This window comes from Physella acuta, unplaced genomic scaffold (assembly GCF_028476545.2).
Source record: "Physella acuta isolate Inbredline_101_S28 unplaced genomic scaffold, ASM2847654v3 ptg000038l, whole genome shotgun sequence".
NCBI lineage: Eukaryota > Metazoa > Mollusca > Gastropoda > Physidae > Physella > Physella acuta.
The window spans coordinates 1,177,559-1,191,184 of NW_026731558.1; the positions used below are offsets into that span (position 1 = coordinate 1,177,559).

The following is a 13,626-nucleotide window of genomic DNA, read 5'->3' on the forward strand; positions in this document are numbered from 1 at the left end:
ACGACCGTGTTTCCTATTCAAGCAGAGGGCCAGGCTACAGTCGTTACCACTCCACCAAAACTAGGTCTTTCATTGTTCCAGCCCGTCCCCCCCCCCCCGCTTGTCAACACAGCACCTATTAATGGTCTACTCTTAATGACCGCGGTAATTGATGAGTGTGTTGAGACGAGCAACCTGGAAAAACATGACGGCTACAAGACTGGGGCATGTTCAGTGAGTGCCTATCAAAACACGACACACACATAGACAGGCGTGCTGGGGCGGCGTGGGATAGGGGGTCGGGGGTCGTTAATGAGTAGGTCTAAGCTATTGTTGGGGGTGTAAAACACACGCCACTGGTGTTCATTGTTTACATCATATGGAGGTGGTGTGTAGTTATGGTGGTAGGTCAATGTAGATGGTGTAATGGTGGTAGAATTGTAGGTGGTATGATGTTGGTAGGGCTATGTAGTTGGTGTTATGGTGGTAGAATTGTCGGTGGTGTTATAGTGGTAGGGCTATGTAGGTGGTGTTATGGTGGTAGGGCTATGTAGGTGGTGTTATGGTGGTAGGGCTATGTAGGTGGTGTTATAGTGGTAGGGCTATGTAGGTGGTGTTATAGTGGTAGGGCTATGTAGGTGGTGTTATGGTGGTAGGGCTATGTAGGTGGTGTTATGGTGGTAGGGCTATGTAGGTGGTGTTATGGTGGTATGACCTTGTTGGTGTTCTTGCAGCCGCTCTATGTCAGCCAATGGGGGTCGTGAGGATCCCAACTACCGCATGCACGTCCTCCATATTTGGTGGGGACCCCAGTATCCCTTTTGTTTTCCAGTAGTTGAGTGGGGGCGTGGGGACCCCATGTATCGTATGTATGTATTGACAGCGTGTTTACAGTTAGGGGTGGGCCACGCACACTGTCACAACAAACCTCCCTCTCACCTGCACCCCCCCCCCCCCCCCACACCACACCTCTCCCGCATTCATTCCCGGTGATAGTTTTTAAACGAGCCAACTAGTCCCTCGCTTTCTCCGGTTAATGTTTTTTGTTTGTTTTTCTACCCCGACCCCGGGCTGACAGACTTTGGCACTCGGGTGTCTGTTTAACATCGCCCCTGAGCCACCCCTAATCACCCTACACCGCTCCCCCCATTGCAAGTCGAGGTGGTATTAAAATCGCCGGGCAGTGAGCCTAGCAGGCTTATTCATTTAGGGGCTGTCCCTATGTATACCGGGGCTATTTTTATGTCTTGGGCTGTTGAAGGCGCGGGTGTTGTTTTACGGAGCTCCTCTAGTTTTATGTTACGGGTAATCCTTTGTTCAACATTGCTGGCGTACTACAGAATTTTATTCACAAAGTTTGACCCCAAATCCCGTCCCTCCTGCGTTTCTCTATTCGCATTCTTGAGCCTAACACCCTTTAATCTGTTCGCGAATTGGAGTTGTCTCCCTTCGCTGTGCCTGCGTCATCTCTCTACTCAAATGATCGGGAAAATCCAGAAAAAAAATAACACAAGACAAGTATATTCTTAACACGTGTTTAATGGCCTATTGTGTGCCACGGAGGTCGGCCGCCGTGTGTGTGTCAAAATAGAAAAGTCGTAGTGTGTAGGATTTTATGATGTGTTGTGTCAGGTGGGTGGGGGGAGTGGGGGTGGCAACCATCAATTTAGTCAGTGGCTGTGGTGTAAGGGGATCAGTGCAACGCTCGTCACAATGGGCGAATGCAAGCAGTTGATATCCGGAGACTCGTCACAACACTGCCGGGGTAGACACAATAACGAGGGGAACGTGTCGGGGTTTAACTGGCAGAGAAACGGGGGCGGAGAAGGGCGGTCAATGCGAGTCTAACTGCGGGTTTAACTGCGGGTTTAACTGCGGGTTTTGGTCAGGGTTTTCTTGGGTTTATGGCGTCTCGTTAAAGCTTAGTTGATCCTAAAGAATTTTTGGCTAAAGCATTAATTCACAGCCTAAAAATAAAATAAAAAGTTTACTATGTCGTTAAAAAAGTTATTTGATTTTAACATCGACGTCACGATTTATGTTGATGATGTGTTTTCATACAAAGTTTAAAACGCGTCTGGACAAACCTATTCTCGCTGGGTTTTGATCCTAGGACTATGTCCTATTTGCTTATACAACAGAAAACAATAATCCGAATTTTGCCTACAATGAGATGCATATCACGTGACATTAAGATGCCCTGCAGGTTGATTTAGAGGGCACAACAATGCCCGTTTGTTTTCGTCCCGGGCACTTGACTGCCCTGCATTTAGCGGACAAAGAAAACTAGCAAGGCGGTATAGATTTTCTGTCAACATAACAAGGTTAGCAGACTGTGCTCCCTCAGTCTCACGCCATTTGTATACAGCTCTTAGCACCCCCCCCCCCCCACCAACAGCTTTAGCACCCCCACCAACAACTTTAGCACCCCCACCAACAGCTTTAGCACCCCCACCAACAGCTTTAGCACCCCCACCAACAGCTTTAGCACCCCCACCAACAGCTCTTAGCACCCCCACCTACAGCTTCAGCACTCCCACCAACAACTATAGCACCCCCACCAACAGCTTTAGCACCCCCACCAACAACTTTAGCACCCCCACCAACAGCTTTAGCACCCCCACCAACAACTTTAGCACCCCCACCAACAGCTTTAGCACCCCCACCAACAACTTTAGCACCCCCACCTACAGCTTCAGCACTCCCACCAACAACTATAGCACCCCCAACAACAACTTTAGCACCCCCACCACCAGCTTTAGCACCCACACCAACAGCTTTAGCACCCCCACCAACAACTATAGCACCCCCACCAACAGCTTTAGCACCCCCATCACCAGCTTTAGCACCCCCACCAACAGCTTTAGCACCCCCACCAACAACTTTAGCACCCCCACCTACAGCTTTAGCACCCCCACCAACAACTTTAGCACCCCAACCAACAGCTTTAGCACCCCCACCAACAGCTTTAGCACCCCCACCAACAACTTTAGCACCCCCACCACCAGCTTTAGCACCCCCACCAACAGCTTTAGCACCCCCACCAACAACTTCAGCACCCCCACCAACAGCTTTAACACCCCCACCAACAGCTTTAACACCCCCACCAACAGCTTTAAACACCCCCACCAACAGCTTTAACACCCCCACCAACAGCTTTAGCACCCCCACCAACAACTTCAGCACCCCCACCAACAGCTTTAACACCCCCACCAACAGCTTTAACACCCCCACCAACAGCTTTAACACCCCCACCAACAGCTTTAGCACCCCCACCAACAGCTTTAGCACCCCTACCTACAACTTCAGCACCCCCACCAACAACTTTAGCACCCCCACCAACAACACTTAGCACTCCTCCTACCTCCCATTTTCATACTCCCGTCCAGCTTTAAGCCCTCCTCCCATCTACAGTTTTAGCATCGTCCCCCACCTAGAACACCCCCCATCGCTACTAGCACCTCTTCCACCTACAACTACCATTCTCCCCCTCCCCTGCCACTTCCAGAACCCCCACCCACGATGTTGTGTTTTTCCTGCCCGACTTTGCGAGCCCAAGTGCTGTCCCCTTTTAGCGACACTGTCTATGGGTTATTGCCCGTGGGTCCCCTACCCCCGAGTCCCCTGCCCCCACACAAAGGAAGTCTTTTCTCGCCAGCCTACTCCCCCCCCCCCCCCCCCCCCCCACTAGCCGAGATCTATCCCCAAGCTTAAAAATATTTTGACTTCACATTCTGCTAACAAACAAATGTCGTTTATGTTCAGCTTAGGACGCACCAAAGTGACGGAAGTTAAAGGCACAGGCCAACTTTTGGTGGTGAAATAATGGGTGCGTGAAGGGCATGACGGAACTTGTATGGAATAACTATTGGATTTTATTATACAAGCGACTAGCTTAGAGAGTATTTTCTAGCTCTCGCTAACTACAAGGGAAAGTTGTTTGTTTTTGAATATGTAAAGGTATTATATGTAAGCTTATGGCGTCAGGACAATATATTTATGAGCAATGAACTGAAACAGTGTGTCCTGTCGACGATACAGGCTAGGATTAAATCAAGTTGAACTGTTAGTTCCAGCAAGTATTGACCTTCGACCTTTAGATGAACGTCGTTAATTCTGAACACATAAATGGCTGGGGTTGACGCCCATAGTCTGACTAGCGCTCAACTACAGCAATGAAACCATCATTCCGACTGGCTTTAAAGTCCCCCATCATTTCGACCAGCCTCCAGTCCCCCATCATTTCAACCAGCCTTCAGTCCCCCATCATACGGACTGACCCGTGCACCATCAGCCTCTCCGACTACGGGCCGGGCCGGAGCCGGGCCTAGTGCCGTGGCCGGCTAGGGTGCGGCAAGTGGGTCAGGTTTTATGGCCGATTGATACAGAAGACCCGGCTCTCCAGTCGGTGACACTTTATGGCCGGGGCTATGGCCGTTTTACGACACGGCGCCCCCCTCCCCCTCCAGACTGACTACAGACCAAATCGTTTTCTTGACCTTTCCTTTCGGATCCCTTTTATATGAGCCATTTTTTGCCAGCTCCTACATTGGCTTGTTTAGACAAGTCAAAATATTTACTTGAGGACAAAAGTGCTACATGTTTTATAATGTTTGTTTTGTTATAACTGCTCGTCCATGGTCTAACAACACTTCCTACAGTTTGATTGTATTCGCTCGCCCCAGAAAAGACAAAATCAATTAACTGCTCCACAAGTCGACTAGTAGTGAGGGGTATAAGCTCTATTGATTCATTTCGTCTGCTGCAATAATTATGCATTCAACTTTAGGGCAAGACCGTGGTCTCTAAGTTAACTCTAATCTGATTGGCTCCCGGCACAGCGATGAAAACAGGCGATTGTTTATTATTCATAAACGTTATTTATCAGATGTGGAGCCGATGGAAGCGATAACAGAAGCAGAAGGTTGTCCAATGGTTGACGACAGTTGGTTGGACGCCACGGTGGCTAATCGGGGGGGGGGGGGGTCGTGACATCATGTCCTCGTCTTGACCACTGCGTTAGAACGTGGTGACGTCATGTTATGTCTAAACCATGACCACTGCTGAATGATGTAATACAAATACATGTTTGAACACCGGGGTGTGGGGAGACCTGACTTGACATATTGGAGGGCTGTTAACCTTCTCAATTAACTCATTAACGCCATAAAAAAAAAACATCCGGGTACTAAACTCAAAATGGATCATAAATCATCCGGCCAGGAAACAAATAGCCAACAGGCCTCCAATACTTTATTCAATTCTTAAAATTTCGTGTAGATCTATGAACTTTTAAACTTTTTAATATTACGGAGGGTGTCAGTTTCTAGAAAAGAAAAACAAAACTGATATTAAAAATAGGTTTATCCTTTTATATAAAACATCCCACCAATATTCATTTTTATAATGCATTTATTTCATCGTCGTATAGAGCTAGGCTATGTTTTCTATTAGACAACTTCGTTTCGCTTAAGATAAATAACAAAGGGATACAACACCACGTTTTCGTGGCTGATACCGGCATTAATAGTACACTGGAAAAGAATAGGGAATTTCCGGTGATCCCCCCCCCCCCCCCGCACTCATCCCCTCCCCCACACATATATCCACGGTTTATCGTGGGTAATTCAAGTACAACAATATTTTTATTTGGCTAGACATTGTTTAGCTTCGCTGGCAAACTTATCAGGTACGAAGCCAGGCTTTTGACTGCAAATGAAAATCTTATTGCCAGAAAAGACGACCCCCCCCTTCCCTCAACTGAACCTATAGGCTTCTAGCAAACCCTTCCCCCCCCCCCCAACTCTACCCACCTTCTAGTGCTACATAGCTACATGGGTAGCCGTAGAGGTGAAATCTATTTCTAGCATCGTTATTTTCCCAGGCTTGGATTAATAGCTAAAAAGAGTAGCTTGGGTAAGAAGTTAATTCCAATCTGCCATAGAGTTGACATGTAGTCCAGTGTAGCGGGTGAGTGACGCGGCAGGATATGTGTGTGTTATCGCATATTTCATGACGCAATAAACGGGAAAATCAAGGTTGGCCGCCGTCACCCGTCGAATAAATCGGTGACTATAAAGCGGGGCCCAGCAACACAACTGCCAGTTCGCGGCCTTGTCGGGTTTCTTGTGGAACCTTTGCCATTGTTCGCGTGTAGGCGGGGCGGTGCACCTCCAGCCGACACCCCCACCCCTGGCGCACAGACCCCCCACCCCTCGCAATGGTGTGATTGCCGAGGACATTAAGAGAGCAATGCCCCTGCCTGGCAGGCATTGTGCCCGTGGGTAGGGTCTGGTACTGGTGACACTTTTTATGCGCCCTAAGGCCGGCTTGGGCTGAGAGGTGAAAAACTAAATCCCTCGGCCACTGATGGTTTAATGGGCCCATGCTAATGGATACGTTTTTTTATTCACCTTGCTTCTACGGCTTGCCTAGGTTGGCAGGCAAGGTCACAGTTGTGTTTTATCATGTCAGCTTATGGAGGTGGGGGGGTCACGTGCAGGGGCCAGGCTGGCTTAGACTGTAGGGCTGACAGCACTAGTCAGGTATGTGCTAAGTGCTGTAGGTGCACTAGTCACAGGTGCATTCTAGGTGCTGTAAGGGCTGACTGCACTTGTCAGATATGTGCTGTTAGCAACCTACCGTAGCTGGGTGGCAACCTATTTTAGCCGGATAACAACCTATTTTAGCCGGATGGCAACCTATTTTAACCGGATAACAACCTATTTTAGCCGGATTGCAACCTATTTTAACCGGATGAACACACCAGGTGTACACCTGCTGGATTATCGCCCGTCTTGGGCTGACCTCTTTATCATCCTTGGTTGACTCAAAAAACCTCTGAATGGTTGTTAGAATTATCTCTTTCAGTGGCCGATAAGGCAGGTTCTACAACAATGCAACTTTTCGACTGACGGACCGGAGAACGTAACGCATAGGTGAACCATTTTTCTCCTGAAACGATCCGATTGAAAGGCTGACAAAACAATAATAATTTCACGGAGTTACTGCCCTTATGGGGTTGCTGCCCTTTGATATGTCTGACTGCGCAACCATCAGAGCGCACGGCGCAGTTGTTGCGGCACCACCATGCAACCGACGAGATCTCGACGAGCAGTTGTTGTTATCAGACGAGGGTTCTCAAACCCCACTCCATACATTTTTCCCCACTCGACGCTATCGTGTCGCCACTCTGATACCATTAGTCACCGGCACCAAATCACGACCTCTTTCGCCACATCCGGTGGTACATTGTTTGACGTCACGTGGCCAGCCTCCATGCACGACCTGAAATGATCGGGACCCAAATTGTAAATCCAGGGGGGGGGGGGGGGGATTTCTAAAAAAATTACATCAGCTTCATTGGCCGAGCTTTAGAACGTGAGGTGGTCGAAGGGGACATAATCTACGAGAGACAGATAATTTGTTTGATTATCTGCCCTTGTCGAAGTTGCTCTGCTGTCGGCTTATTCTGTAACAAATTATGTGCTGGACAACATTACGTGTGCATGTGTGTGTGTGTGGGGGGGGGGGGGTATACGAGTAGCCGCCATGTTTTCCTTGCGACTTCCGGTCATCTGTCTGTCCCAGTGCGCATGTTTTATTTAATTGTGTAGTAAAGTACTTGGGGTAACCTCTTATGATTTATTTGTATATTGAATTAAGTCACCTCCAGTCACCACTGGTTTTGTCACCACTATACATGTCACCTTTAGCGTGTCACCCAATAAGAAACATCACCTTTATTACCTGTAGCACGCATAAGTCACGCGCCAACATTACGTCACTTCCCGCTTCCCCAAAACTAGTGGCCCGACTTTTTTGATGAGCTAATTTAGCACTAATTCGTCTGATTAGCTCCAGTGTAGCATACACCGCCACCCTCTCACCTCTACTCAAGCCACCCTCCAACCTGTAATCAAGTAGCTCACACCTGTAATCAAGCGAGTAAGCGAGACATCAACCCCTCACATTACACATGTTCGGGAGTCTCGCCCGATATTTATGCTCACACACAAATCAGTCAGACCCGGTCTTACAACAGACACTTAAAAACCGAAACTACTTCTGCTTCAAAGCAGAGTTTTATTTATCGTCTACTTTCCCGTGGCGTCACCGTCCTGGTGCACGTCACGGTGGCAATTGGGGCGCCCGATCGCCCCTGCCGGCACCGTAATGAAGGGTGCTCGTCTCGCACGAGTGGTTCCGGCCAAAAGATCACGGCTGTAGGCGAGTGGGAGAATAAGCCGTCTCTGTCGCCGGCGGTCATTAAATCATTCTTGTTCCTGAAACTGTGGAACTTGTCGCATTGCCTTTCAATACAAGTTCCAGCCCGGCTTTTGTCTTGTGTCGAGACGGTCTTTAAATCATGCACGGCCGTGCATCTATCGGCTAGAAGGAAGCTAGCGAGACACGCGAGCAATAAGGATAAGATGGATGGGATATCCAGGATAAGACTTGGACCCCGTCAAGCGTGACGGGCGGGGGGTGTTGCAGACTTCAGGAGTCCGTGATGTACGGAGGTGGGGCGCCGACGTAGATTTGCTGCAGATGGTGCCTGCCTGCACGGTGGGCACGGTCGGGGTGTGATTGGTTTTCATGAGCGATTAGACATGCTTGATTAATTTTGATTCGGTTAGCAACATGGTATTCAACAGGGCGGGGGAGGGAGGGTGAATGAAGGTGAAGAAATACGACATGCTTGCCTGTGTTCTTGCCACCATCCCCCCTCCCCTGCACCTTAATGTTCCATATACGAGCCCGAGAATAAATTGTTTATCCCAGCACTTGTAGCATTCACGTGTGTACTCACTGCAAACAAGGTCACAGTTATATTGTATATCATGTCATTCTGATATCTCAACTTATAACAAGCAGTGTGATACTTGTACCACCCCCCCCCCCCTCAACAACGTACACATTCCTGGTGTAATTGCCAGAGCTTGAAGACAGGGAGATCATCCTACATGTTTTACCTGACATGGACGCGCGTGATTTAAACACTGACAAATGTCACGTGTGATAGACCAATGGCCAGTAGGCAACAAGTGTCGACATTTCAAAGGGATACATTTCCTAAAGTGAAACAGGAAGAAGTAGATGTTTGAAACTGGAGTTATGGCCCCTTGTTCCATCTCGTGACTGGAGTTATCGGAACTTGTGTTCATCTTTTTTTTTTCCCCTCCACAATCTACACGGGAATTCCCTGAAAGCGCGGAACGTGGGATGTGTTTTGGGGTGTTCATTTCATCGCTGTGTGGTTGAAACCCAACCCGTCCCCTCCCGTGTCATTCCCGCCCATCTACAGATAGATGGACTCTTTCAACCAGAGGCTACTCTTATTTTGTTCTCCCGAGCTCCAAGGGGCGATAAATCATCTCGGGTTTTAAAAAGTTCTCTCCCTTTTTTTATTTCCTGAAAAAAAAAAGATTGCGCCTATTCAACAAGCGTAAAATTCCCATCTCTGATCCATCTGTGCGATTGTCGGCAGTGTTTGTGCATTTGTCAACAAAATGTATTCTTACTCCAACGCGCTTAATGACAATAAATCCGCGAATGTTAACAAAGGGGACTCCACTCTACATAAACAAGTTCTCGCCGCGACAAAGGCCCCACTTTTGGCTTCACTAACTCTAGGTATGGCTGAGAAATAACACACATTTTTTATTTCACTTTTCGCGGCGACCGGTACTCAGATTATGCCGGAGATAACCGGCAAACGTCACGGTTCTAACACGGCTACGGACGCCCCTCCACCCCCACTCCCTCATTTGACGGTCCGTGCGTTAAAAAATGTACAAGAAAAGTCAGTCCGATCTCCCATCTGTCCGGGAATATTTGCACTTGATGACGTCACGGTTGGACGAGCCCCCCGCTTATCTCCCTCTTATAATCAAAGTTTCTAATTGCAGGGCCTAGGGATAGAATAGCCAACACGTCTGGCCGGGAGGTTTTATTGTCTTTTTTTTCGCACAACTTAGAACTAACCCAAACATGTATTAAAATGCTATTAAAATAGCAAAAATAATTTTAAACCTAAGTTAATCAAAACATTAAAACAAGTTTGAAATGATAACTAGATCTAGTATAATTTGTTAGAATGTTTGTGCTTTCCTGTGTGCTACGTCACCGATCTGTGTATACGTCAGTTCAGCGTCCCCCTGTCTGTGATGAGCTTGAAGAAACTTTGGCAGGGTACTGTCCCCTGTCAGATCAGGATCGTTCAGTGTGCGCCTGTTGTGATTGGGAGATTCCCGATTCATGGAGACGTTCCTGGTGGGACTAGATCGATAGTCTGCTCGCAGATGATGAATGGCGCCTATTGACGTCTGCCACAAGCTGACTGGTCTGCAGCACGGATGGCCATTGGTCAGTCTCGTCAGCGCACCGGTTATGTCCTGTACTCTAATGACATGACACGACGCCTCATTCAAGCCACGACCTAAGCTTACACGTACAAGTTTAGGTGAACATATTCATAGGTCTGCTGCATATCAAGCAGGTGTTTAAATTTGCGTGAATATCTTAAAAAGTATAATTTTATAAATTTTTCTATATAGTAAAGTTTTATAAAGTATAGTTTTGTAATGTGTAATTTTAAAATTTTCAAAAGAATTGATGTATACAGTATAGTGATATGAATGAAACCGTGATGAAAGCGTGTAGTTATCCAACAAATCTACCATCCGGTGATCACATAAAAATAATCCCTAGCTAATTTTGTGTGTTAGCAGGCGCTTAGCCTCAACAATTGCTACACGCTAGCTGCAGCCAAAAGACAGCCAGCCATACACCGTTCCTACATTAAAACTCTTGCTGCTATTGGGGGGTCGACGATCGATTCGAACCTTGAAATCTGAAACTCGGAATAGATGCGATTTATAAATGGTACAAACAGCGTGGGACTTTGTGAAGCAGAGGCCGGCCTTTGTGAGCGCTCCTAGCGTCCTGGCGCGCCAAGAGTGAGTTCTATTGATCGCCGAGGTTTGTGAAAGGTGACAAAAGTGTCCCTCCCTGCACGGTATCCTCCCCCACCCCCACACCACGTCCGTCCCTTCAACTCCCCTCCCTCTCGTGTTTTTTTTACATTGAAAAGACCACGGCCACTTCCTTGGTGCTTTCTAAAAGTCAACCGAGTGTGACCGCGACCTAATGGTGTGTAGAATGTTAAGCTAACTACCGCGCCAGTACAATGCGAAGTCTCGAGCCCCGTGACTTGAATTGGGGCTCCATCTGCAGGAGTTAAGGTTCTTGTCTCGCGCTTTCAACGAGACCGTATTACCGTTTTATTGCGCCCTCATCCATGGCACAACCCCGCCCACGCGTGGAACAATTGGGACTCGATCCCGCGACGCTGGGGTTCCTTGACTATTGACCGGCCACTTCGGGCTGATCCCATGTCGCAGTGTGAATCCACGAGATTTGGACGTGAGTTTATTTTTCTTAGACTCATAAGAATCTTATTTGACACAAAGCTTTGCCACTGGAGTGTGTATGTTTGTGTGTGTGTGTGTGTGTGTGTGTGTGTGTGTGTGTGTAAAGGGGGGGAGAGTCAGCTGGAAGTGGTAGCAATAAAATAACATTTTAATCTAGCAATTTCTGAAATAATGGACGCTTGTTACATTTAAATGGTGAGAGTCTTTCCGGAGAACAGTACGTCTTTTAGGGGATGTACTGTATAAAAAAAACATCACAAAGAGTACACTACTCTAGTTTATCTTCTGTGCTGTGTTGCCTCTACCACTGACCATACTTGTACGCTTCATGTTAACTTCTCTTAAACTATTCTGTATTTTATTTTTGTGGTGTTCCGATTTTAGATGTTCGTTATCAGCAATCAAAGTTTGGATGTAACAAACACGATGCAATTCCTTAAACTCTATCGTTACCAGCATGGAACTTTCAGATCTGCACCCCACCCCTCCCCCACCCCCGGTCGATGGTCTCTGAAGTGCCGTTACGATAAAACGGGACACAAATTGTAGGGTGGAATCCTCGCCGCGCCATTGTCTTCAGGGTACGGCCACTGTTTTTTGGGGGCCGGGGCTTGATCTGGTGGAGGACCCCAGCCACTCGGTGATTGTGGGGTGTCATCTCAAATTTCGCTTTCTCCTGTCAGTCAAACCCACGGCCGGCAGGGACTTGATATGACATTTGCCCAATTCAGATTTTGGCTGAGTGCTGAGAAAAATAGGAATGAGTTTGACAGTTTTCACGGCGAGATTTTTAATTCTAAACCGGGCAACCCCCTTCCTTTTTTTTAAACAACACTTTAAAACATCTCGCTTCAAAAGGTGATAGCCTTTGTATTGTTGACTCGACGTCCGGCCTTACAACGGCCTCTCTCCCACCCCTACTGGAGATTTGCCGGCTATTTGTTCCCAGACAGGCCGGTCAAAGCTGGACAGCTTTGGTCAACAAAATTAACATCGCTGATTTATTTATTTACTGTCAGAAATATTTCCGGTTTGTTTTTTGACAAGCGAGACTACTTGATGCCAGAAAATTTGTTAAAAACCGCGAGATGGGGGTAGTGGGGGTATAGGGAGGGAGGGGAGCCGCCTTTATGCTGTCTGCTTTCCGGAAGTCTTGAGTATGTTTCTTGTTTGCTGTGACCACTCGTTGTCCAGGTGATGGCTACAATCGATAGTCCAAACAGGCCCAAAAATGTTTATAATTAGCATCTCATTAAATGCTCGCACAGATAGTACACAATATTTCTGTATGTGTATCTCTCTCTCCCTCTCTCTATATCATTATATATATATATATATATATATATATATATATATATATATATATATATATATATATATATATATATATATCTATATATATAGATATATATATATATATATATATATATATATATATATATATATATATATATATATATATATATATATATATATATATATATATATATATCTATAAAGATGTATATCAATAACCCAACTTGTCCCAATGACCAATGACGTGTCCTGTACCCTCCACAGCGCCCCCCTTCACAAAGTCTAAACTTCAGCCAGCAGGACGACACCCAGTCCTCCCGGTCGGGGGACACTCCCATCCCCGCCAGTCAAACCAACGCCAACTCGGCACACAACGCGGAGAACAACAGCGAGTCAGGTCAGTGGATTTACCCGCCCTCAACATACACACACAAACACGCACACACACACACACACTGTCATCACACTTCATCATCTCAACATCTCGTTTCTACAACATCTCACCACGGAATCATCAAAACATCTCGTGATTACAACTTCAAACAATCACAACATCACACACCGACAGCAACCCATCAGAGTTACAACTTCACACCACATCATTACAACACCAGCTTCCAAAAGTTACCAACACAATTCTTTTACAATGAAATAGTAAAACAACGGAACACAAAGCCTAGTTAGAAGTTTTTATCCTTGTCTATTGTCTGTCGTTTTTTTTTTTTTAAACATGGACTGTCCGGCGCCTTGCCATTTTTGAGAACCGTCGTAAATGTCACTTTAGAGAACCCTCCGAGATTTCTGGCATCAACGGAATATTTCTTCTATTTTTCTTTCTTTGATTTTTCGGTCAACCCTCAACCGACGCGACCGTTACAAAAATACCACACGGAGATTTTTGTTTTTGTTCAAATTC

General features: G+C 46.8%; 1 protein-coding gene across 1 annotated transcript in view; it reads left to right on the forward strand.

Moving 5' to 3' along the window:
- Positions 1-13,626, forward strand: part of LOC131943096 (homeobox protein Meis1) — a 121,348-nt gene that overhangs the window by 67,699 nt on the left and 40,023 nt on the right. The window contains exon 8 of the mRNA XM_059303122.1: positions 12,975-13,107. Within this exon, the coding sequence (XP_059159105.1) occupies positions 12,975-13,107 (133 nt within the window). The remainder of the gene's footprint in view (positions 1-12,974; positions 13,108-13,626) is intronic.